This window comes from Cyprinodon variegatus, unplaced genomic scaffold, assembly GCF_000732505.1.
Source record: "Cyprinodon variegatus isolate N-32 unplaced genomic scaffold, C_variegatus-1.0 Scaffold818, whole genome shotgun sequence".
Taxonomy (NCBI): domain Eukaryota; kingdom Metazoa; phylum Chordata; class Actinopteri; order Cyprinodontiformes; family Cyprinodontidae; genus Cyprinodon; species Cyprinodon variegatus.
Window position 1 is genome coordinate 238,116 of NW_015151271.1, and position 26,840 is coordinate 264,955.

A 26,840-nucleotide genomic window follows, 5' to 3' on the forward strand; every position below is an offset into this window, starting at 1 on the left:
ATGATAAGGGTGGAAGAACGTCTTATGACAGGTGAACAGATGTCGAACTCCTTCAGGTTGATTCACCAGGAAAAATAAAATAAGGAGTAGGGCTTTTTTCAGCTGCGTCATTAGTAACACATATCCGGTTATCTCCACTGACAGAAGAGAGACTAATGGATAAAACTAAGTACTTTATGAACAGGTAAGAAAATCTTCTATCATTCAGGTCTGTAACAATTAAAATCTAGAGGCAGGGTACTGATTTTATTATCCTCCCACTCACGAAAGCGATGCCAGAAAATGTTAATTATGCTGAAATTATTATCAAAAAATAACATCCCCAAAAAATTAAATTATTACATCAGCAATGTGCCCAGAAATGACCAGGATTATCCTAGTTTTTTTTAGGTTAAAGTAGTTTGATCTCTGCTTCAGAAATGTTCCATGAAAGAAAAAGGTAGAAAACCTTTGACACAGTGCAAAATGTAGTTAATATAGTGTTTGAGCTTACTGTATGATTTCACATCCTACCTCTTCAAGCCACCTTTTGGATTCATATTGTGCTGCTCAGAATCTGAGTCACCATTTTCTCAGTGCTTTCAGACCACTACAGATATAATATAAACTATATGTCTCTGCATATGTTCAAACCAGAACATTTTTAAGATGCATAAAAGAGGTGAAACAATCTCTGACAAAAATATACCTCACGGTGCTGCTAAAATATCCCCACACATATTGGCTGTGAAACGTTTGCATTTTTACTTCTATCGCTGAAAGCTACAAACTTCTGTCTTTGTGCTGCTGCTGCCTACACAGTGAGAGGGAAGATAAGATGCAATGAAGGAATTGAGAATAAGTGAATGAGAAAGCACGAGGAAGAACATAAATCACAAGCCCACGGTGGGGGAATCTGGTCTCCCACCGAACATCCATCACTAGAAGATGCGTGACTAGCTCTGCTTCTATAATCCCACACAGTTTGGGAATCACCAGCAGAAATCCTCACATTTCAACACCACTATAAAGCATCTTACTTACAAAAGTCTGACCAACGCTCCCAGTTGTCTCATACTTAAGTGAACGGCCTTTGATTTGAGACTAAAAGGAAAACTGTGATTAAAGGGAATGTTACTTATTTTCTGTGGGGTTCTTAGGCTGGGCTCATAGTATTTCAACCAAAAATTGGGTGAGAAACATGAGACCCAGTTTGTGGGGTTAGATTAGAGACTAAAAGAAGCCTCTTTGTTTTTCAGTCTGCCATTAATGAATGACTGAATGAATTTTCACTAAATCTCTTTCAAAGGATTGAATGAGAAACGCCAAGATGGTGCGTTCATGCCTCACAATAATGTCCATGTCCGGAGGTTGTACCGATCACTTCTTATATAGGGCTGGAGCTATAAAACGTTTAAGCCTTTAGCTCAGAAAACAACAAGGGAAGAGTCTCCTGACCCCAGCTGTCTGTGGACTGTACCACCAAGCCAATGAAACAGGAATGAGCTTCCAGCACAAAGGGCATCAACACACTGTTGTCATTTCTTTGTAAGTACTTTTTCTTTTGTAGTCAAATTTACCAGAGTAAGTAGGGTGAGTGATTCTTCCTGGGGGCACAGAACAAAAGAACAACACCCACGAAAAAAGAACAGAGCAAGAGCACATTTTTTAGTTTATTAAGTGAGCCACAAACTGGTAATTTCTGCTATTTTTAAATAAATGTTCAAGTAAATTGTAAAGGCGAAGCAGTTACAGCCTCGTCTGTCAGCACATATCATCATAAGAAACTGATTTAGTATTATACAGCAAAAACTAATAAAAAAAATTTTAAATCTGTGTATTTGCCTCTAATTTCAGAAAGGAAACTGGATTTTGGCTCTTAGAACAATATAGATTCTGTAAAATTCCAATAAGATAGTTGTTTTCTTTCTTTAAACATAAATCTTCTAATCATATCTGCTTGAATTAAGATAATATGCACCTAGGAAGAAATACTGACTTACATTTACATTTTTGCAGTTTATGTTTTCATTACAGGGGCCGTATCAGGGGCTAGGACCTGTTCTATGGGGGCACTGGCCCCCACCTTGAACCGCCCATGTCTAACATCCTGTGTATTTTTCATAGAAATATACTTCATTTATTTATTTATTTTTGGTGCTGAATAAAATTGTTCCAGAGAGCCTGAGGACTCCAAACCCAATAAGCCATGTCTATTTTTTGATCCACAAGACTGACTTAGGGACCAATTACAATAAATTAGTTTATGTTAAGATATTTTTTACCTTTTACCTGGGCGTATAGCGGGGAAGCTAATGCTAACTATAAGGATGCAGCCAACATTTTATCTTATTATAATATATATATAGAGAGAGTATAGTCTTGTTTACAAATTTAATTGATTGTCAATAAAGTATTTAAGTAGAGTATAAGATTTTTTTTCCTCTTTGGGGAAGTTGTGTGTTCAATCTGCCTTTGTAGAAGGTCATGATGTTTTCAAGGTTTAGGAGGTTATAGAACATGGATAAAGCATTTTTCTCCAGGGTTTTCATTGTTAAATAATCCCGGTTATGGCTTATCTTTCACCTTCCCTTTGGTAGCCCTAACATTGCATATCAGTCACCTAAAACCAACTTAAAGTTGAAACCTATCCCTGTACACCATGTCAAACCCTTAACCCAACCCTGTTGTGTTAAATCAAACCAGGCTGGATTGGACCACATTTGGCTCCGGACTGGATTAGCAAAAAAAGAGAAATGAAAAGATTTTTCACCCAGCTTTTTTAGAGTGTAAAAACAAAAACAAGAAAGGCAGCAATGTTTGATGGTGTTATAGTTGACAATCTGGACAGTAAATCCGGAAATCCCAGTCTGAGTTTTTGTGTAATCATGTATTAATTTTTCAAATCTCCAATAAACCCCCCAGATTACCCTAAACACTCTTAACGTTTTGCTGCACTCACTGTCTGCCTTTCATAAAGCCCACTAACCGCTCTCAGCTAGACAAACTAAACATACACAGTGCGTCAGTTCGACTGGACATCAGAGCATTTGTGATAAATCTAAAGTGCACACCTTTGACAGTAAAAGTGATAAAAATGTAAAATGAAAAGAAAAAAAATGGCATTCTTTCAGTGTGTCTAGACAGAAAAATGGATAGAAAGAAGAAAGTCTCCATCATGGTGCTGAATGTTGCTAAAAAAAAAAACCCATAGTGAAGCTGATCATAGGCCTCTGGATCATTTGGTGCTAACTGCTGCGACTCTGGGCTTAATAACCAGGTAATGAGCGAACATGTGTGTGTTTACAGTACAGCGTGCAGAACAGTCTGTGTGGTGTCAGTGTGAACCCTAGTTTTCCCAATCGGGGGCCGTCAGTGCATCATCATCTGAGTCAGACTCTGGCGAGGCCTCCTTTATCCGACGCAGCGCCTCGTGAATGCTCCTTGTCAGGGGATCGGTAGAGGCACAGAGCTCTCTCTGGTCTTTTCTGTCCTTACAGGGGACGCGTCTGAGCTTGACTCCTTTGCGTATTTGAGCCAGGATGCTGTTTGGGTCATCGTCGCCCTTGGTAGGAGCCAGGGAGCGCTGGTCGACCTTCTTCAGGTGGAAGCTACCTCTCTTTAGGGAAGCAAGGACTTCATCCATAGGTGAGCTCCCTGAGTGCAGAAAGCAGAGCAGACACTGATTACTGTACTTAGCAGAGCTGCACTAGTCCCCAAATTCAAGGGATTTTAAGCTAAACTGGAACTTACCACAGGTCAGTTGGTGAGAAACACAATTTTTTTTTTCCCAATAACTAAACACACCACTTCTTATAGCTACCAGGTATTTTTGTATCAATACTCATTGGTGTGTAAACAGTAACCAAGTGAAGAAGTATTTAAAGAATTAAGTCATAGGAAGCACAGATATCAGGAGCTCTTTTAAAGAGGTGTATATTTTGTACAGACATGTCTGTAATTTATCCAGGCTGTAAGAGAGTGCAACAATTTCAAAGACAACAACTCCTTATCTAAAAACACAAAGGGTCCGCTCTTCAGATTCCGAAGCGGCGCCTAATTGCATATTAAAATTAAACTGCACACTAAGTAAAAGTTAAATGTAAAATATCATAAAACATGAGAAAGGCGTCTTTGTCTGCTGATTGACCCCGCTCCCCTGCAGTCTGATTTACAGCAGATTACGCCCCAAACAGCTGGATTTATCTCCACTAATTCCTCTCAGCAGCAGCTTGACCCAAAACGCAGTGAAAAAAGGTAGGCCCATACTACAACAATAAAACATTATTCATGCAGAGCCAGTTTGATAACATTAAGGGCAGAAAAAAAAAATCCCTCCTGCAATGAGTAAGAGATATGCACCTCCAGATGGTTTTTTTTCTCTTTATTAATTTCATTCTAATATTGTTATTTCTGGTCCAAATATGTTTATATGTTCAAAGACTCTCACTCCTTTGTCATTACGCCAATGCCTCTTTAGTGGCCACAATGACTGCAGAAGGTTTGCATTTGACTTACAAACCTGCTAAAAAAAAAACAAAAAAAAACTGGGTTTGCAGATGAGTTTCAGCTTTAAAAATATTGCTTTTGTGCGAGGTGAATATTACCAGTAATACATCTGTGTTCTTATGTCATTAGAAGACAATCTGCATGTTGATGAAGCAACAAGTTTGCACACGCCGCCTGATGAATTGCAAATGTAAATTTCTTTATGCCTTCTTTAGAAATGTGTTTTAAAGCTTGCAAAACTTTCAAAAGATCAGACCCAAAGTGTGCTGTTAGCGGCACCGTTTGTAAATATGAGATACAAAAGAAAATTGTATTTTCTCCTAATATAATTGATTAATGATTGCTCAAGAAAAAAAAAACTATTGAATGGTGTTAGATTGTCACATTTTATAGGTATTAAAGACGGTCAAAGATTTACATAAAGTTCAACAATTAGCCAATTAGTTGTGATCGATGGTAATGCTTAGGTAAACATTTAAGGTTTTACTATTACTAATTACCTCTTCTGCTGTTGGAATCAAACTCTGGAGTCTTCCTCAGTTTCTTGCGTGCGCTCACCAGCTGGCTGCTGTCAAAAAAGCGAGGGATGAATGGACCGAGATGTGAGAGCATAAGCTCCTCATCTGCACTCCTCCCTTCAGCTTTTCTCCTGTATTGGCCCACGCTGCTGCATGGAGAGAACTCCTCCTTTGATGGTGGAGGAGGCGGTGGAGGAGGCGGTGGAGGAGGGGAGATGGGCGATGCCAACAGAGAGGAGAGGGAGCAGGGAGAGCAGGAGGAATCTGCAGGGCTGCTGACGGGCAGGGGAGGAACGGTTGCCATAAGAGTCGCGACGGGCTGAGTGGTGAGGGTGGCGCTGGGGTCCGTCTGCACGCTGGTGCTCAGGCACAGCGGCTGGTCCAGAGTCTGAACGCTCACAGAGTCCACGCACTCTTCCCTCTCACTAACGCTGCCGACATCTAGGCCTCTGCTTCGCTCCCTCCTTCTGCTGTGAGACACTCGGAGACGAGTGGATTTCAGAAACACCTGACCTGGGTACTGCTAAGAAGAGCCGCACAGCGAAAAGTCAACAATAAAACTAAATATGTCACAAAGCATCTAGTAAAAAAAAAAAGGTTTTGTACCTGTTTGAAGGAGCGCAGCCTCTCCAGAGTCCTCTGCCTCTCCTGACTTACTCTGCTGTTCTTCAGATCCTCATCTTCCTCCTCTTCGTTTCCAAACTGGAACATGTTAAGGATTAGATAAATAAGAACCACGGATAATGTAGAAAATATGTTTTAAGACAGAAAAACCCCACTCTTATTACGCCCACGGTTCCTTTTACCGTGGGGTATCTACTTGTGAAGAGTATCTATGGGTCCCTGCCTCCAATCACTTTCCCTAATTTCACCTTCACCTGTCAGTGAACAAACCTACTAAGCTGAGTTAATGTGTTCCTTAAATCGTTTCTATTTATCTTCTGATTGCTAATGTGTTTATATTTGCTTTTTCAATGCACTGGATAAAAAATCTAGATAAGTCTTTTTTTTTTTTTAAATGATTGCATTTGTTCTTGGATTGAGGAGGTTTAAAGAGACATTTTGCCAATACATAAAGACAACTTACACTTAAAATAAGAAAACACAATTACAATGTCTTATTTCAAGTGCATTTTATCTGAATCTCTTATTTAAGAGTAAAAATACTAATTCCATTTGCAAACTATCCCATTTACCTATTCAAATTAAGAGTATATACAGTTAATTTAAGACATTTTTTAGTATTCTAGATCGTTTTTCCAATGTGTGACTATAGATACTAAACACTTCTAAGAGAACTCTTAGCAGCTGACTGATATGTTTGTTTTAAAAGCTTTAATGATTACAAGAGAGTCCCACCTGTAAGATACGGTGGGACAGTGATCCCTTAAGGACAGTGTGACGTCTCTGCTGCTTCTGAGAGTGGTTGGACACACATATCTCCTGCAGGAAGAAGCCAAGAACCAATTTCACATCAAATAAATCATCTACTTTGGATAACAGCTCATTGGTGGAATCTTAGCTAAATTAAATGGATGACGCATTTCTTATGGCTAAAAAGTAAAGAGTTTATCAAACACACACCCTTTTGTTGAGCAGATAGGAGCGTTTGTTACTGATGCGCCCCCTTCTGACTTCAAGCTGTCGAGCACTGATCTGAAGTCTGCGAAGCTCTTCCTTCTCTCCGGTATCATCCTGCGTAATGTCATCAGCACTTTCAAAGGTGTCGTAATAAACCACCTCGTCCTGACGCTCTGAAAACACACATATGCAGCAAAGTCATGCTGTCAGATGAGAGCCAAAAGGAGCTTAGAAAGATATTTTAAACTGAAATATCAATTATAATCTCAGCACTTTTTCACTCGATGGACTATTTATTGTCTGCACCTGCTTATACTTTATTATTTACAATAAAAATTTGATCTAAATCTCCATGCCTTACACTTTTTTTAAATTTAGAAATTTTTTATTTTTTGTTTCCTGACCAAAGTAAAAAAAAAAAAAAAGTTTGTTTCTTATAAGAACTGCTACTGCCATTTAAACCCCACTACATATCAAACTGTGATTTTTTTTTTGTTACTCCCCTAATTATCATTATCAGCACCACAGCAAACCTCAGCTACTCCTCAGACATCGTGACAAAGATTTAAAAGGTTTGTTTAAATTAAATAATTCAGTGTCTAAGGATTTAAAAAAGATATATTTTTTGTTCAAACTATTAAGGAAATATTACTAAAGAAGATTTTTATAAAATAGATTTGTTCAAGCTTTCTGTCTGTGTTTTAACAAGTCATTAAACTTTTCTTCACACACAGCAAACAATAACCCTACCCATCATCTGTCTACGAATGCTGTCTAGCTGTGCAGTGAGAAGCAGCTCTTCACATTGCAGGATCTCAGCCTGTATGTCATACAGCTGGAGCTGGAGCTCATAGTACTGCGTCTCCAAGTGGTCCAATAGGGCCATGGCGTCCTCACTGCTGCACAGACTCTGCATCTGAGGAAATGTATGAATTCATCATTAGACCTTACAAATGCAGCAGTGTTTTTATTGCCTCTCAGAGACGACGGTACCTCACCTCCTCTCGAAGTGTGTGCTTCCTCTGCTCCAGACAGATCTCCCGCGCTCTCTGAAGCTGTAGGGTTTCCTTGGCTACAGAGTATCGGAGCCTCTCCATGCGCTCCACCGCAGCTGTCCATGAAGATTTCCCAAATTTTCGCTGATCCACTTTCATCCGTTCGTAAACTCCTGCACAAAAAAATAATAAAATAAAAAAACATAATTTAAAGTTAGAAATAAAACATTTGAGTTTGAGATGACGCTTGTGTGAACTAGGCCATAAATCAGTGCAGTGAGCAGAAAACTCATTTATTTATGGAGAACAGAATATCTTCTAATAGTTTCTCCCATGACAAAAGAGAGACATCTACTGGTCACAGTAGACAGTTATTTTCTCTTTTGGAGTCAGAGCCACTTTCTCACAGAACATTTAAAATACAGGGTGTCAGACAATATATAAAATATGTCAATAGAAAATTAAATAATTGATCTAAAAAGTCAATAATTCTCCACTTTATTCTCTTCACTGCATGCATTTCTTAAAAAAAAAAAAAGTTTTAAAAACTACAAACTCCCATTATTTGATAGATTCAAACACTAAGTACAACTACAAGAGTACATGTGACGTGTATGAATCCCCCACAGGACATTGAGAACAGCAGCTACAGCATATACAGTGGTACCTTTCTGAGCTCTGGCAGTGATCTCAAAGTATTTTACGGTGAACTCCTGGATGTTGAGGACGGCTTCTTGAGCTTTCTTCTGCCAGTCAGTATCCTCCTTCTTTAATGCCTCAATCCGTCTGGGGCCCAAATAGTCGTTGTCCAATGATATCTGATGAGAGAGGTTTAAAACTAAGTACACTCTTAGATAAACTATGTAGTGTGCTCATATTTAAAAAAATATGTCACAGAAAAACATTTAACATAATGGCAGCTAACTAAAACAGATTAAATTGACTTTAGGAGGTAAAATTTTCCTCAAAAGAAGTTTTAAGAATATATTTTTATTTTTTATTTTACTCAAATTTGAGATGGAATCTAAGAGAGAGATCCCCCAACTGATAGCATCGACATGGGAACACACATCCAAACTGTGCATCTGCACACACTAAAGGGAGATAAGGCCTGAAGAGTCACGTTAATCCCTGTAAACAGTTTTTAGATATATACTGAACCATATGGGATGGCAAACCCCTACCCCCAATGGTTATCAGCGTATTAAGAGAGGAAGAAAGAAGGTGGAGCTTTTAGAGGCAGATTAGATTAAATGACTAAACTAGAGGAAGACATTAGTAAATGACTCATTACAAACTGAGCTCTGCCTGATTAACTGTAGCCGTGTTTCTATTCATCACGTCACGCTACCAGGATGAACAATTCAATGTGTTCAAAGCTATATGCAGAAAATTTTTCATTTAAAAAAAATCTGTCTGCTCTTCTGGTAATAATCATAGTTTAGATATCTAAGCACAAAGATTTCCACTTATTTATTTATAAAAACAAAAAAAAAAACAAAAAAAACAGCACAGAGCAGAAACCAGCTTCTGATTTTCAGAGTTTACCATTTTTACCAGCTGCACAATAAAACCCTAACTCTTGTAATACATGTAGAATCTTTAAAGTACATGTAGAGCTTTAAGAGAGCAGGTATCTTTATTTCATCGAAAACCAGTTCTATAAAACAGCATTTGAATTGTTTAACAATTGCAGGTCCAGTTTACCTCAATTTGAATCTGTTTTTAGTTTTTGGATGAGTTTGCATCACCTGCAGAATGGAAACCTCAGAGGTAAAACGTTAGCAATCAATGATGGGAATAAGATTTAAACATAAAACAGTGGAAAAAGAAATTGTGTGCATTTTTCTTTTTTGTCCTTACTTCTCCAGATTAATTTTTATGCATTTTTGAGATGAATTGAATGTATAATTTTGAATCCTACTTTATTCCTAGAGTCCTACTTCCTCTATAACCGTGCCTCTGTTCTGGCCTTTTGAAAAATGTGTTGAACAGACTTTAGATATTAAGCACCTGTGTACAGTACCAAAAAAAAAAACTACACAAAGCAATAAAAAGAATTAGCAGCCAATATGGGAGCTAGTGTTGATGTAGTTTTGGTATTAAGCTGCCAGAGGGTTAGATACAGTAATGACCACACTAGCCCACCTCAGAGACATTTACACAAACAGAATATAGCGGAAAGCCAACATGAAGATCAATGACCTCTTTGCACCCTCAACACTCTCCTCCTTCGCCTCACTACAAATCATTCAAACATTAGACCAAAATATTACTTTTACTCACAAGCCGCAATCATCTCTGGTTATTTAAAGTTTTTTGCACTTTACACATAAAATAGCCAAGTGTAGTTTAACATTACAGTCAATTCTTGACTATAGCTTACAGCAGGGTTGTTTAACGTTTTCCAGGCCAAAGACCCCCCAACTGATGGTGAGATGGAGCGAGGACCCCCTAATTATATTGTATGAAATTATGTTATATCAAACTGATCCTATAGTCACTCTATTACATATGGAGTAATGTAACGAAAGTAATTTCTCCCTGGGATTATTAAAGTATTTCTGATTCTGATTCCTGGTTGATGGGACAGGTGTTGTGAATAAAACGGTGCCCATGTTGAAAGAGCTCCTGTGTGTCGCTGATTGTGTGCATTGATAACAAAGATCTTCTACCTCTATTTATCTGTTTATTTCAGTGTGCTGAACTCATGTTAATGCGTACTTAAAGACGTTTTAATTAATGGAAAAAATTGCTGGGTGGAATATATAAAGAAAGTCCAATCAACCAAAACTTTCGCGATACCCATGCAGTACCTCTGTGGATCCCCTAGGGGTCGCAGACCCCCTGTTGAAGACCTCCGGCTTACACAGTGTATTTTAGTACTTACATTATTTTTCTTTTATATTGTTTTAATTTTCTTTCATGTATCCCGTTGCTACTGCCTCTTTGTTATTTGCTACATAGTTCATGTAACAATTTATTAGAAAAATATCAAAAATATTTATTAATTCCTTTACAAAACATTTAAACCTTTTGAATGTGTGTTGGGATGTTTTTAATCCTTCCCCAGGACAGGACTCAGCCATTCAGCTACACCTGAAGGCTAAAGGACACTCACTGGAGGACAACAACAACATCCACATTCTGGCCAAGGAAGAAAGATGGTTTGAGAGAGGGGTTGAGGAAGCCATGTTTGTTAACCTTGAAAAACCATCTCTCAACAGAGGAGGTGGTTTTAGAATTAACATTTTACCTACTTACAAAGCACTGTAAGAAACATTACAGAGAAGATTAATCTCTCACTGGCCCTCGCTTGACTCACACTTCAATGAGGGATGGGACCGAAACCACTCTGATGAGGGAGTCATCAACCCATCAGAACCCCTTAACGACCATTAACACCCCCCAAGTGTCCTTCATGGCCAATCCAACAGGAGGGATCAGAGCCACCTTTTGTCCCCCTTAATTATTTCTTACACCTACAGTATATTAATCTCAGTGCTCCCCACCACTAGTTACAACTGAAGAAGCCTGTTGGATGAGACGCAAAACGTCTTTCAGAAAACTTCACGTCCAGTTGCCTAGACTGAACCTTTTCTTGATTGTATTTTGATTATTATTTTTTTATTAAGAGTCAGCTCCAAGGCCTCCTTACCATTCCTCTAATCTTTCACTCCTTTGACAGTTTATCTGATTCTAGTTGGAAAACAAAAGACTGCTTTAAATCAAAATTTGCTGAAGATACTAATCAAAATAATAAAATAAAATAAATACATAGATTTTGTTGCAGAAGTGCTGCAGTAAAACTCTAACTCACACACTGCAGCTATGGATATACACTCAGAGAATGAGACCTGCTCACACGTTCCCTCCCCCATATAGGGTTCCATGGTGTAATGGTTAGCACTCTGGACTCTGAATCCAGCGATCCGAGTTCAAATCTCGGTGGGACCTTCACATTTTGAGGGGGGGATTATTTAAGCATCTCACTGGAGTAACAAAAGAAAACACAAAGTGGAACAAAAGAAAGACAGGAAGAGCAAACATTCCTCAATGGAAATAACCGACTACTAAAGAAGCATTTCCTCTGGGGCAACAACCACCCAGCAGACTGTCATCTGAAGCCAACTTATAGAATGCTGAGTGAAAGCTGTGAGAATTTTCCTCTTAAGTGAAAAAAAATCCTTCACACAAATGTAATGTTACGATGCAAAAATTTGGCAGTAAAAAACTCCAAAAAACTACGCTGTCATTCTAAGGCACTCGTGTTCAGAACATAAACATCTAGACAGGAAGCTAAACTCTGCTCTTCGTCTTTTCATTTCAGTTAGATTCCTGCCGATCCCACTGAGTCTGCATAAAGCTGTACCTGCTGTAAGCCTATAGGATCACACAGCACATGATTTATTTATGTTTTTGAGACTGAGAGCCGTTTGAGCAGACAACATGTCACTCTAGCTCTAGGTACCACATCCTGTTACTCTGTCTAAGGCAGCGCAAAAATGGACCAAACTGAAAGGGCCTCAGGGGACCTTATGGATCAATGGGTTTGTTGATGGTATTGTGATACTACTAGAACTCTAGTGCATTATTGCTGCAAAGGTTTTAATTGTTTAAGATTTTTATTGAAATACAAATGACAACTGCTTCATATTTTGTCACACTATAACCACAAACATATTTTGCTGGGATTTTAACACAAATTAGATTGGGGTTAAGCTATATTTCTTATGTCTTTTGTGGGTTTTGTAATTACCTAATAAAAAGTGAGTGTTCAATCCCTTAACCTTAAATTCTTAAATAAAACACATCACTTGCCCCAGCTGACAAGGTCCACCTACGTATGTTGCAGTATAATTCAGTTGGTTTATATAGCACAGATTCAAAACAAATGTCATCTCAACACACTTTACAGAGAAAACACAGTCAGATTGGTTAAATGTTTCTATTAAAGAAAACAAGTTGATTGCATCCAGTCATTGACTCTTAGGACATGTCCTCCTGGATGAGCTTGTGGCAACGATTTTCACTTGCATATTGTTGTTGACTCTACAGCAATCCTTCACACCAAGCATGCTTGTAGTGACAGTGGAGAGGAAAAACTCCCTTTTAACCAGAAGAAATCTCCAGCAGAACCAGGCTCAGTATGAGCAGCCATCTGCTGAGGCTGACTGGATACAGAAAAAGGTAGATACAAAAGGTATCTGCTAACTAGCTCCACGGGGGGCCCCGTCCAGGAAACACACACCGAGGCAGAGGAGCTCAGACCCACTTCTCATGTCAGAGAATGAAAGAGAGCACATACAGGCTGTGTCTCTAACAAACTGAAATGCTAATTTTAATGGAACTTTTAAAAGTTTGATAACAAAAAATGCAAATTTGCCATGTTTCCGTTTGGTATTAAGTGAATTAACCAAACACCACAAAGCATATTGCATATCACGTTGTCACAGATGGTTGTAATAAAGAAGAAGTAGAGGCTCCTCTCTAGCATGGACCACAGATCAGAAATGGAGCAAAATTTTAATATAGTTCTTTGCTATCGGGCAAATTGTTCTTACGTTAACTTAAAATGTCAGCTAGTAATGGCGATGATGCTTCCAACCATGTTTACACACATAACAGTATCATCAGGAAGAAGCCGACAGCACAAACAGCTGATCAGTCATTTGTGGTAAAAGTTAATTACACCAGAGCTGTTTAGAAAGTGTTTCCATCTACTTTTTTGCGCATTAACCCTTTTTGGCTAAAGTCAAAAACCACCTAAAGCAAGCATAAAACAAGTTTTTTATGAATTTGTGGGAATTTTGTTTTTTTTTCTGCATTTTGCCAATTCCATCAAGTTTTCTGATGAGATACTTCAAAATGCGCATTAGAAAAAGCCAATGGAAATACACCGATAGTTAGTGACATACCATGTGTGATATTTTTAATCGTTGCTAGCAGCTACAGCTCAAACTGTATGACGAAAACACAGGGTTTAAAAGTTCACAGTTCACATGCATGTTCTCAGACTGTGCGGCCTGATGCTCTGATGCAATCTACCTGCTCACACTGCACGTCCAAAAACCACAGGTGGGACTGAGCGCCGAGAGATTGCGCTGATCGGACTCGTCAATCCAGAAGAAGAAGAACTCCCTTGTTTGCAAATGCGCAGTGCTCGAGGTTCTGGTAAATCGGCTCGTAGCTCTGCTTCAACAGCAGGATTTATCAATGAACACCTTACGATGGCCGACTGAATTTCAAACACGTTTGATTTTCTCTCGACCTTGCGATTTCTGTTCGGGAGGTGCTCATGAGAGGCTGATTGCCCCTCGTTACCCCCTGTATACTAGGACGCACGATGAGGCTGAAACAGAATGATGAAAGGTGTTCCCTTTGTCCTCCAGCAGCGTAAACATATAACAGCATAAATATAGAAAATAGCTCACCTAACTACTTTGGATGGGGGGATGAGAAAGGTAAAGCCAAGTATAGTCACAGTATATTTCAATTCCATCCCGTTTATTTATATAGCTCCTGTTCACAGCACGTCATAAGAGTAGAGAGGTGAAATAACTCGACATAGGTCCAAACGGGCCAAGGTACACATGTTTTTTTCTTTAAAAAGACCTGTTTGTGCCTTTTATGATGGCATATTACAGACTTAAAAGTTTTTTTTTTGTTTCACTGGAAAATTGTCTCATCTGCTGTACGTGTTTTAAACGAGTGTCCTTTCTGCGGTCTGTCTGGAAATGTGTTCCATGTTTTTATGGAACGTACAAGACTAAAGGCAAGTTTTAGCCTTTTATTAAGTGTTAGTCTTTTTCGGATGGTTTTTACAAACGCTTTATTTATAGAAGGAGTTTACCAGAATACAAGATCAAAGCCAAAGGCCCCCAAAATTTTTTTGTCAGTGAAGCGAAGATGGCCATTTATCTGTCCCGCAGAGACAGACTGCAGGAGGAACCTCACCTTGATGCTGTGGCTCCATGGAAGTGCAACGTTAAAGCCAGAATAAGGCTGGAGTTTCACCTCAACAGAGCCACACAGAATATGGAGGATTTTATGCAGTTGTGGGGGTTTAACAAAATTTATGTACTGTTAGATGGAGATTTACATTATAAGAAGCTCTTCATTTAAATGATTTTTAGCTGACAGATGTTTTTAGATTAACAGTGATTTTTAACTGACACATTTTTTTACGTGAATAATTGTTTACATTGTTTGAATGGTGTAAATAAAGTGTTTTAATGGTCAAAATAGTTTTAAAAGTTTGCAACTTCCAAAAGAAGAAAAGCTGTGTAAGTAAAAAATAAAACCTACCTTTATCTGCTGTCTGCGTAGCATCGCTAGTTCCCTCATGTCTCTGAAGGGCTGCAGCAGGTACTGATACAGCTGTGTAGAAGCTTCCAGCAGGCCTCCATAGGCCTGGTCTTCCTCCTCATAAAGCTCCAGCAGCTCCACCATGCTGTCCATGGATTTGTGTTTCTCCAGCAGCTGCAGCACAAGCCATATTTCACTTATCAGTTATTCTGTCCATATTGCTTATTAATTTCTATGACATTGTCATTAGGTAGGAATAAAAGCTTGTCAGGGAGTCCTGTATCCAGATTTGGGATGGAAAATATGTTTGTTCAGCAACACTTACACTATGGGTACATCAAAGAGCTTTACATTAAAACCAAAGGAGCAAAAATAGAAAAAAAAATGATTCATTAAAAAGACATTCAAACAAAAAAAAAAACTACATGCAAATGTGAAACACAAGTAAATAAAAAGAAAATTACTACATTTAAGGAAATAAAAATCTAAGCAACATTTGTCCTTCACAGTTAAACTGCAGCAAAAAGCAACACTTTCTGTGTTGCCTTGATTTAAGACAGCCTCTCCTTGTTTAGCCGTAGTCCTGGTAACACTGGGAGAACACGTCTCTGATGAACTATATTTAGGTCAAATGTCTTTGGCCTAAATATATTAGGAAAATCTAATAAATAGGAAGCCAGATAGGTGATTCCAGGACTGATTTGCTCCATTCTCCTGGTGCTGATGAGCATCCTGGCCACAACGGCATTCACTGGGCCTGTCATTGTAACAGACACCATTACACTAAACTGACCCAAAGAAAACAGAAAGAAGCACTTTTTTCCCCATCTTAAAAATAACACTTAATTTAATATCACTTTACTACAAAAACAGGCCCAAATGCATTTGTAAATAATAAGCAACTATGTAAACAGTATAGCATAAGGGCAGACAGCTCTAATTAAAAACACTTTAACCTCTCTGTGTAGCTGCTCTGTAGCTATAAATAATAGAAGTCTTTTAATCCAGAGTCCAAGGCTCAATAAGCAAAGTCATATCTGGAGCTGCTGGAAAAAAAAAAAAGATCAATGCTCACACGAATTAGTAAGGCTGAACAGGCCGACCGGGCCGGCTACCAGCAACACTAAAACAGCCATTAACTTGGCCCTCAAATGGAGTGAGAGGATCAATAACCCAGTGTGTTTGTGTGTGTGTGTGAAAGGCAGCACGACAACCAGCAGCAACTGTCTGTGGATGAGCTACAGGACGCTGTCATAGAAGACACAAGAGCTCTGTAAACGCTGCGATAAAGAGCAAAGAGAGATCCGGCATGCAGTCTATCCTGAAATGACAATCTGGGAAACAACTGCTGATGTGTTTAAACTGATCCTCGCTTGGTTTTTCTTTATATTTTACAGATTCTAGGCAGTGCGTGTGGATTCATCCTCAATGTGACTCAAAGCCTCTTTTTTTGGTGCCAAAAGTAGAACAGGAAGACCCTGTCCTCCATGAGCACATTAGCATATGTGCATAGAGTATATACTCTTTTCTTTAGCAACAGCTACACAAGCTATTTACAGAAGGAGATCTATAATACTATAAAACAAATAACGGAAACATAAACGCCTCTCTGACCCAATCTCTCTGAGGACACATTGTTCTGGCTCTACCAGTCAAGAATGCATTAATCCTCCTCCATTGATTAGACAGACAAGACGAGAGTCAGTGTGCATAAATATACTGTCTGTTTATATTAAGAGCAGCTAATCAATCAGCAGTTGCTGCTGGGATGTAACCTGAGCGGGCCTGGAGTTCAGACTCTGTCTGAAGCACCATGAGTCAGGAACACAGCATCTTCATTTGCTGCAAGGCTTTAGTCCACTTATATACAAGAATTTCGTTAAAAAAAAACTGTATATTCTTTATCATTTTATTCATCTTTGAAAATTTATTTGAGGATATTTCCACATTGATAATAATTTCTATAAGATTCCCTTCACTATACCTTCCATTCTAGTGTTACATCCAGATGATTTAAAATATAATAAAACTGTTAAATAATAGTCAAGACCACAACAACTGAGACCAAGACATGTCTCGGTACTCCTTGGCATTAGTCGGTGTGGTCTTGACAATAACAATATTAAATAATTAAATTCAAAACATTTAATCTCATATTAAACATTTATATAGTTTCATGTTTCCATCAAATGTTAGAGTTTTGCAGGAAACCTGAATATTATATCAGAGAAACTAAAACATGATTGTTATGGCCTGCATGATAATAGGGAGGACTGCTGGCTAGTCAGAAGACATTGAAACCCTCTGAAAGGACAATGAGTCACAAAAAAATAATGATTGAATAAGCTTGGTTTTTTCTACGGATTGGGAAGATTGTTAGAAAAAGATCTGCTTAAGAGTTTTCTGAGGAGTCTTAATGCATCGCAGACTGATCACCTCCTTTTACTGCAATGATTTGGAGAATTTCGTGCCTGAATTAACAGCAGGGTTCCATGGTGTAATGGTTAGCACTCTGGACTTTGAATCCAATGATCCGAGTTCAAATCTCGGTGGAACCTTCACAGTGATGACCTAGTGGTCAGAGCATTGCACTTGGGTCTCGGAGTTCAACTCCCACGAACTGCCATTCTGGCTCCCTGAGCAAGACTCTAACCCCACACTGCTCCTTGCACAATGGGAGCCCACTGGTTAAATGCAGAGAGCTTATTTTGTTGCTCTGCACTTAAGACAGTACAAAAATCAGTTATGGCTCGGATCTCTTATAACAAGGAGTGTTAAATATGACCTATTTATACTTTACTTAAAAGTAACACCCACTACAGAAAATGTCCGGGCTTTAGAGTACCGGTATTTGAATTCTCCTGGAAAGTAAATTCCTGTTAAATTTGTGTTTTTCCAACTATTTTATTAGAAAAAAAGGCATAATAAAAACAATTTAAACTCTTCTTAATAATCAATGAAAAAGTCCTTTATTTGCATTAAAAAATTATGCCTTTTGTAATATTTAGTGACCAGCTTTTTGCACATTTCCTGTAGTAGTTGGATGATTTATTTTGTTTGACTTTCTTGAAAACTATTAGACTGAAAGGCTTCTGCGCTAAAGTTTAGCTCCTTCGATAAATCCTCCATCGTAGCCAACAGTTATTAAGGAGGCACCACCACTGACACCATTAAAGTTAATGAAATAAAATCTGAGAGCTTTCAAGAGATAATTAATGTCACTTGCTTTACCTGTCAGCTGCTTTTATATGTGGATAATTGCTGACCATGTTCACCATTATCTCGATAAGGACACTGCAATTACTATAAATGCTACCATTAAATGAAATTGTGGCAACAGACGTGCCATCACCGAAGATGACTCGGGACATCATTTCTAAAAGCTTATTGTTAAGAGGTGAAAAGGGCTTATACTATCTGTGTGTGTGGTGTATATGTATCTGTGTGCTGTTGACTGTGTCAGCTGTGTAAGCAGTCAGCAGCAGCCATGCTGAGAGTACAATAAAGCCCACATGCTTACAGATGCAACCCACTTTTACTAAATCTTCCCTTACTGTCAGTCCAGCTGAGTTATTCAATGAGTTGCATTGTAAATGCAGCACTTTTAAGCCCTAATACCTCATACCAAGCCTATAGTTTCAGACTTAACTTTAAAGAGTTTTAATGTTCTGGATTATCGGTTTTGGGGTTTGTGTGTTGAAGGAATTATGATAGAGAACATGAAGAAAACTACAACAAAAGTACTTGGGCTACCTTTGGTAATTTTCTAAAGAAATGTTGGTATCAATTAGGACAAATTATAAGGGGGGAAAAATGAAAATTAACTATGCTGTATGGATAAGGAACTCTAGGCCAAAAGATTGGCTTTTTGAAAGGTAATGAAAGGCAACTTGCTGAAAATAAAGGGTGGGTTGGAAACCAGCCATACTGGATTCAAAGATTGAGGGTTCCTGAGCAAAACCCTCAACCATTGATTGCTCCCCAGGCATCACACAATGGCAGCCCACTGTTCCCCAAGGGGATTAATTAAATCAGAGAACAAATTTCCCCATTGTGGGACAGTAAAGGGATTTACATTAATAAAAAACAACTTCCTCTCGCTTAGAAATCTGACTTTAAACATCTTCATTACATTTTCTCCATTTGAATTCCACTACTGTCAATTTCTAAGAACAGTTAGAATGTTAAACCATATTCAGACCTTTGCTGGTAAGATGAAATTATTACAATTGCTGAAAAAGCACACTGAGTCTATTCTGTCTGCCTACATCACACAAAGGCTCCAATGAACTGAGATATGGTGAGTGTAGAGGCCACTGGAGAACATTAAACTCATCATCATGGAACAGAAATGTAAACTTTAATCTTGGCTTCATTGTTCATTTATGATCAGATTGTAAATTAATTAAAATTGACAGCAGAAAATGTCAATTTTCAAGTTTCTAGTATCTGCTAGTTTGGCATGTTGAGAGCAGAAATGATTAGTTTATTTAAGTGTCTGCATCTAAAATAATTCAATTCTCTTCTAACTGATGAGACATTTGCCTCTAGGTAACTACAGGTCCCTTGATGTCTTGCTTTCTGTTAATTTAATGGTAGACATGGGTGGTTCTGGACAGGGGCCAACAAGGGCCAGTGCCCCCATGGAACTGTCTCCATTACAGCCCCTGTGCTGAAGACATTACACTAAAGAGATCTGATGAAGATATGCACTGAGAGAGTAACTGATAGCTCCCTTGGATCCATTTAATTTATTTTATGCACAATTCTGTTTTTGTTTTCTATTTGAAAATGAAGTAAAAAAAAAAATTCTATCATAGTGAGATAAGATTGTTTTTATCCATTAAACGTTATTTTGAAAATAGTTTAAACAGTACTCTAATTTGTTATACATCAATTTATCAGTTTTATTAAAGGGATAGTGGGGGATGTTCTTTTTCCGGGTGGATCATCAAAATAAGTGGTCCTCCTAATTGTTAGTCATTCTGGTGATATGCAAATCACAGACCTAATGTGTACTTTTTGTAAAAATAACGAAGAAAAGCTTATTCATCTTAACATTACTTTAACAGATAAGGATGTTTTGTTTGGAATGGAGAAATGTGAACTTGTCAAAACAGAATATTTTCATCATCAATCATATTCACACCTCCAAATATTTACAACAAAAACCTAATTTACAGATTTTATTATCTTCTATTAACATCTATATAGAATCCTTAACATTTAGTTCAAATGCTAAAGCCATGCAATTATAACTGCCCTTAAAGTCTAGAGCATAGATTTGATTTTGACTTTTTAAAATAAAAGCTCTGTTCTGCAAAGCCCTTTGTTGTATATGTTTGTAATTATTAATGTTCTATATTGTTCATGCAGGGGCAGAGCTAGATGGGGGCCAGGGGTGACCTTTATCCAATCCTTGGCCACCCCTACAATTTTTCCCCTCTAATACAGATGGTGGCAGCTGTAATACTCTCAAGTGAAATATTTATTTTAATTTTTCATATATTATTTTTTCATGTATTCATAATTTCTTGACAACAGAAACACTGTGGTTAATTATACACATCAATATACTAACATTAAAGATAATAAGTACATAATTCATGCTCTTTTCAGAACTACATTTTGTGTTATATGGGGTAAAGAGAAAATGATGTCTCTGCAAGTCACCTTGGAGTCTTCAGTGAAATCATAGACAAATAACTATTTTAATACAAATGTATTAAATAATCAATTTATGTAGATATTAGTACTTGTAAATATCAATTTTATGCAGAATGATTATCGATAAAAGTAGGTAAGTAATGACGATGGAAAAGATGTTTGCCCAAAACTCAAACCTGAAAGTATTTTATCCACTATACCTTTTATTCAGAAAGCACAGATGTTTAAATATATGCGTCTATTTGTTAGCAAAGGCTCTAGGAAAGTATAGTTATTCTCATCTTAGGCTTGACCCTGAGGTTCTAGACACTTTTTACCAGCCCTCAGTGTACATTTGTTATTGCCTGGGCACCCTTATAAAAGTTTTCTAGCTACGCCTCTGTATGTTCTTTTTTTGCAATAATAAAAAAAATAATAATAATCATAATAAAGTTGCAAAGAAAAATGAATCCAAATTCTCCAAAAACTGAATAAATGAAACTTATTTAGTGGTATAAATCCTGCAGCGCATGTTGTAAAGCCATCACGTACTTCCTGGAGGTGTTTCGTTGCCCGGCTGACAGCCTCTTCGTACCCGGACTGCCTCAGCTCGCTCAGGCTCTCATAGTACTCATCCGGATCGTCGTTCTCGGTGAACAGAACCCCGGACAGGATCTTCCACCCGCAGGTATCGAGCGCGTGACCGAGGTACACCTGTAAGCCGCGGCACAGCTCGTCCATCTCTGTCTCCGGCACCTCCTGCGGGCCGAACAGGACCGTCCACATCCCGGCTGGCTCCTCCGGGAACACCGGCAGGTAGGGCTCCAGCACCGAGTTGACGGAGCACAGCTGCAGGTGGATGGCCCGCAGGTCCTGGAAGGAGAACAGCCCTGCCCAGCTGCAGTGCTCTCTGGCCGGGCTGTCCATCGCCTCAAGCTCCAGGCTATCCAGTGAACAGAGGGACAGCTGCTCCTCTGGTTCCTCGTCTGGAGGCGCTCTCCTCGCCTTTGTTTGGGGGATGCATCCTTTACTTGGACTCCGGGACACTTTCTCCCTGGCGGGACTTCCAGGCCACCTTGTTTTGTCCCCATGGGGCTCCAGAGGGTCCCTGCCAAAGCTTCTCCTCTGAACCGTCCTATCGTGGCACGTGATGGCAAATTTACCCTCCACATCATTCCAGGCGACCATAAAAACTAATTTATGTTTCTCCTTTTCCTCAAACGCATTGGGGCGGACGGCTACCCACCCCGACTCTAAATTATCCTCCATAGTGAATGACATTTCTGACACTAAAATAAACCAAAAATAAATAAAAACTGGTTAAAACACTGCAGAAACAGAGGCGTAGTCAGGCGGTGATCATTACATCTTGGAACAGAATCAGCCTATCCTCTCCAGGGATGCATATCTTCCAGCAGGGCGGGCAGTATTTCACTTGCATTTCTGGCCCACCTGCCTCTAACTCTGTAATTCCGCCTCCTTTAGCTTTGTTTTTAGCTCCACTTTGCATTATATGTTTACCAGCAGACCAGCGCACTGTCCGCAGCAGCAGCCTCCGAGCTGCGTCCCGTTAACCCTCCGTCCCTCTGCTCCGGACCTCCCCGATAACCATGAAGCTAAAACAGGAGGCTACATGGTGGAGAAACAGGCAAAGGTGGGATGTTTGTCCCGCTGTGCTGCAGGAGAGGAGAGCATCTTCTCCAAACTGACAGCAGCAGCAAGTCCGACTTTATTCCTTATTATTTGCGCACAGACCAGAAGGATGCTGCGTTAAGATGCTTCCGGAAATATGGGACTTAAGTTAAGAATTCTCGTTCACATAGAATAATAGGCCAGAATATTATGTTTTTTATGCATTGAGTATTTACAACGATCATATTAGTTTTTGTTACAATGAAATATGAATTTGAACAGAAATAAACATTTTGAACATACGAAAGGAATTTTGTTTAGAAAGCATTTGAACGCAACAATTGAATCTCGACGTATCCAGAGCACGTAAAGACGTGCCTACGTCAGTAATGTGAGCTTTATAACCACAAAGCTGTGAGTTTGGCAGGCCATTTTGATATTTATTAGCGTGACTGAATATAAATGCATTTCTTCCTAGTCAAAATGAACATTTCAGGTATCTAAAATAACATTCCTCCTATCTAAAATAAACATTTCAGATATCTTAAATGTAATTCTTACTAGTAAAAATGACGTCACGTTTCCCATTCATGTGTATTTTGTTTTTACTTCCATAATAAACATTCTTCCTATCTAAAATGAATTATGACTAGGATGAACTCTAATTTTAGATCTCCATAATAGATTTACTGCAAGTCAAAATTACTATTTCGGATATCTAGAAATACTATTCTTGACATCTAAAATATATTTCTGCTAGTAGAAATATAATTACAGATATCAACTACTTGTGTAATGACTAGTTGAATTAGAATTCCAGATATCTCAATTTTAATAATGCCTATCTAAAATTTAGTTTCAGATACTTTCAAAAGAATAATGAGGCTCCGTTCTAAAATAAAATAGGCAAGCTGACTAGTCACATTTCTATTATAGATAACACTAAAGCATTCTACCTAGTCACAATTACAATGCTTCTTGTCAGAACTGTATTTTAGATATCACTAATTACATTTCTATCTGTAGAAATTAAAGTATAAACTACATTTCAGATATCTGAGCTGTAGTTCTTATTAGCACAAATTTACAAATTTCTACTGTAATTTTTAATGTCAGTAAAATCTGTATTGGTTGTTTGTTAGCAAGGTCGAATAAATGCTGTGAAGGATCTCTAAAAAATATATTTTTTTCACTTATAAAAACCTAAAAATGTATAAAATCACATTAAAACTTTTTTTTACTTCACAAAGTAAACCGTCTGTATTAATGTATTTAATGCTGGGATCACCAATATTTTTCAAAGGCTTAGAGCTGATTTGTGGGTGTTGAGTCATAGGAAGTTATTCATAATAAAAATTCATTCGTAATAAAAATGTTTTTATTGTTTCTTTACATTTTTCTTTTTTTTTTTTTTTTAAGATATTGTTATTCTGAAATCTCTACAAATGCAAGTGTCACTAAAAAACAAGTGCAACATCATGAAATAACATTTTAAACTTAGCCCACTGGTGAGCTGTGCTGTTTTCAGAAAAAAAACAATAAAAGAAAAAAATATTACAGGATCACTAAAAGCTACATGTCATATTTCAGAGTCTTTTACAGAGTTGTAGCTTTTCTTGCTTATCTGTGACACTTTTCAACATTTCAAGATGAAACAGAAAAAAAGCAAAATCAAGCTGCAATTTTTTTTGGAACATTTTAAATACATAAAGACACAAAGCAAAGTGGCAGCATACGTGATTGTGCTATTTATGGCATCAAATAAAACCTTAAATTATTTAATTTTACTCCAGAAAGCTGTTCAGTTTGGGATCTTCCCTCTAACCTTTAATTTAGTGCTCTCAGTTTTGTCTTGCAAATTCTAAATTCTCTATCTTTGTTATTTAAAAAAATAATTAGATGACATTAAACCTCAATGCATAGTGAGATTAGATGTGAAAGACCAACACAAAGTGATATAAATTGGATGATTTCCATTTCATTCATTCTACCTGCTTTGTAGAAGAAATTAAATGTTGTATCCTTTCATTTCAAAATAGCTTTAAATCAGTCATTATTTTGCTATTTTGTTTTGTTTTTTGTCTGCACCAACAACACCAAGTCAAATTCCTTGTAAGTGCAAACCTACTTGGCAATAAACTTGATTCTGATTCTGATTCTGATTCTGATTGGAGGGGGAGTTTCAATAAATATCAATTTCCTGTTTGTTTCAACAGATTCAAAATTAGATTTAAGGCTAAACATTGACTACATTATTGTAGCTCAGAAAAAGGTGCAACAGGGATGTGGCGTTCAGGGGAATACGGCACTTTCCTAAAGACCAGAGTTGCAGAGTGAAGGACTGAAACGACAGCTTCTTACCTCTGCTTTCTTTCTTTCTTTGATGCAGAAGCTGAATCACCTTTATATAATGCAAACTGCACTCCTCCCTCTAGGGCTTGAAGGGGGCACTGTGCTATTTGTAGTGGATCATTACATTCAACAAGACTTTCTGAAAAGAATGTGATATCTTTTGTAACTGATTTTAAACTATCAACAGGCAAATACAGCTTTATGACATTTAAAGGGAAAGAATATATATGGGGAAATAACATAATGGGATGGGAAGCGAAACGTCTTCAAACTTGGAAACAAAGTCCAGTGGATTGTTTTAACCTTTTTTTGGAATGACTATGACCTGGATGACTGATAATCTTCACTAGAATATTTAAAAGCATATCAGATCTGTTTTAAAGCAGAGTTGTTAGCAGGTATAATAAACTGAGAGCAATCAGATGAGGGTTGACCAGACATGTGGCCACGAGCACCTACTCAAAGGCAGTAAGATACATTATAGAGAGGGTAGTAGGCAAGCACAGAAAACCAACTTTTCACCAAACCTTAGGGTGAGATTTTGAAATAGTTTGGACAGGAAACTCTCTCAGGGTTAGATGAGGACAGGTGCAGCTATAGGTTGGAGCTTTTCAGAGGATTTAACTGAAACAAAGTGGCAAAATGTGGAATTTTTATAAAACAGTAAATGTTACGTAGTAACAATAAGTGATCCATAGTTATGTGGAACATTTTTCTCAAAATATACATTATTTTCTACATTCTGGTGCTTTTTAGAGAATTAAAGTAAAGCAGGATGGGCCCTACTTAAATACTTTCATCTTAAATATGCTTTAAACTAAAAATGTCACAACTTTGTTCATTAATTATTCTCTGCAGTTCAAGTAAATAAAACTATCGGGAACTAATAAGCTATTACTGGATTACTGGCATTGATACAGGAACCAGTGTATTCGAAACCTATGCAAATTCCACTGTGTTAGAGTATTTGGTAATAGGCTAAGGATTAAAAATCTTCATTCATTATGTTATTAGGTTTTCTTACAATTGACAAAACAGGTAAACAACTCAGGTTTTTCTAGGAGGCTGTAGATTTTATAAAAACTCGCCATGACAGGAGGCTGCACTTTTCTGGATGTTTCAGTTTGGAAGGTGTGATGGAAATGGACCAAAATAAAGATAAATGAATAAGATAAGTAATAATAAAAGAAGAACATCCCTGTGGTTTCTCCTCTATGAATCCAGGATAACTGAGCTGTTCTGGACATCCTCTCTGGATGTGGTTGGTCTTCTCTTGGCTGGATGATCTTTTGAAAAATAAAATGCAATGATTCTTTTTATTTTTTGTGGAGCGTTTGAGAGGCAAACCTGGAAGCTTTAAAATATTAATTAAATTAATTAAAATATTTGTGTTGGTTTATTTACTCTTAAATTCCAACGGGAGATTATTAAACTACTGAGTTGAGTTTTAATGTCTGTCATTTTTAGTGTGAGAAATTGTGAATATGGAGTGAGAGTGTGTTAAGACACTGAGATGGGTGAGTCTCACTCCCAATGGGTGAGAGCTGACGGCCCTGCATTAGGTTATATTAGGACGTTCAGTTTTGTTAGTTACTAGCACATGAAAGTGTAAAGAGTAATTCAGGGGCAAATAATTTAACTAAAAGGGCTTTGACAGAGGAGTCAAAAATAAATACTGAGTACTGAGGGGGAAATGATTAAAATCTTTATTATTAGGCGATAATTTTTCGTGTTTTACATTTTTACAAAACTAATACATTGGGTGGAAGAGCTGCACACCTACGCGCAATAGGTGGCGCTGTGTCCATAGAAGCTGTTTGCAATCTACCAATTTAGGAAAGAAGAAGAAAGCTCACTTCCTGGCGGGATTCAAACAGCTCATCCAAACCCGGAGCTTCTCGTTCAGGAAGGCTGTTTTTTGTCCAGCTGCGACTCGAAGGTAAAGTTTCCTGTTGTTGGATAATGACCAGAGAATGTGGCTGAAGATTACCGACCTGTTTTAAGGTGGTTTGACCTGAAATAACGGAAGGTATTTGGATGATGAGTAGCGGTGGTCTTTAGTAACGGAGTTATAATTCAGCTGTTATGTTAATCCCGAGTTCATCAACAGCTCACAAAAAACAAAAACACAGTCAAATTACCCGCAAAGCTTAGTGTTAAAAGTGACAAATTGACTAAAACTCAGAATAACGATGATATAACTATATATTTTATAGTTTTATGTTGTAATTCTATGTTATGAAAAACAGAATAACATTCATTTATCGTTTATACTTGAAAACTAATGCTATTATTTGACCTAGGACTGAAACAGCAAAAT

The 26,840-nt window shown here is 37.8% G+C and overlaps 2 protein-coding genes and 2 non-coding genes across 6 annotated transcripts in view; 3 read left to right on the plus strand and 1 right to left on the minus strand.

The window, feature by feature from the left end:
• Window positions 1-1,650: 1,650 nt before the first annotated feature.
• LOC107098885 (junction-mediating and -regulatory protein-like) lies at window positions 1,651-22,669 on the minus strand. 2 transcript variants are annotated; one of them, XM_015396761.1, is made up of 10 exons: window positions 21,089-22,669; window positions 14,891-15,064; window positions 8,250-8,400; window positions 7,586-7,755; window positions 7,338-7,503; window positions 6,591-6,760; window positions 6,366-6,449; window positions 5,613-5,708; window positions 4,989-5,526; window positions 1,651-3,636 (listed from the first exon to the last, which is right to left on the minus strand). In XM_015396761.1, the coding sequence occupies exons 1-10, from the start codon at window positions 21,815-21,817 to the stop codon at window positions 3,329-3,331; spliced, it is 2,586 nt and encodes an 861-aa protein (XP_015252247.1). In that variant the 5' UTR covers window positions 21,818-22,669; the 3' UTR covers window positions 1,651-3,328. The 2 variants fall into 2 exon arrangements, with proteins under 2 accessions (XP_015252247.1, XP_015252246.1); XM_015396760.1 differs by having other exon boundaries at window positions 4,989-5,529; window positions 21,089-22,668.
• trnaq-cug lies at window positions 11,468-11,539 on the plus strand. The gene has a single exon. It is a non-coding gene; the product is annotated as a tRNA-Gln (tRNA).
• Window positions 17,377-17,448, plus strand: trnaq-uug. Its single transcript has one exon. It is a non-coding gene; the product is annotated as a tRNA-Gln (tRNA).
• Window positions 22,670-26,366: 3,697 nt separating the features above from the next.
• Window positions 26,367-26,840, plus strand: part of cenph (centromere protein H) — a 2,984-nt gene continuing 2,510 nt past the window's right edge. The window contains exon 1 of one of the 2 annotated variants that reach the window (XM_015396734.1): window positions 26,367-26,459. The gene's annotated coding sequence lies outside the window, so the exon portion shown is untranslated. Of the gene's footprint in view, window positions 26,550-26,840 lie in introns of both variants that reach the window. The other variant, XM_015396735.1, reaches the window with a different exon arrangement.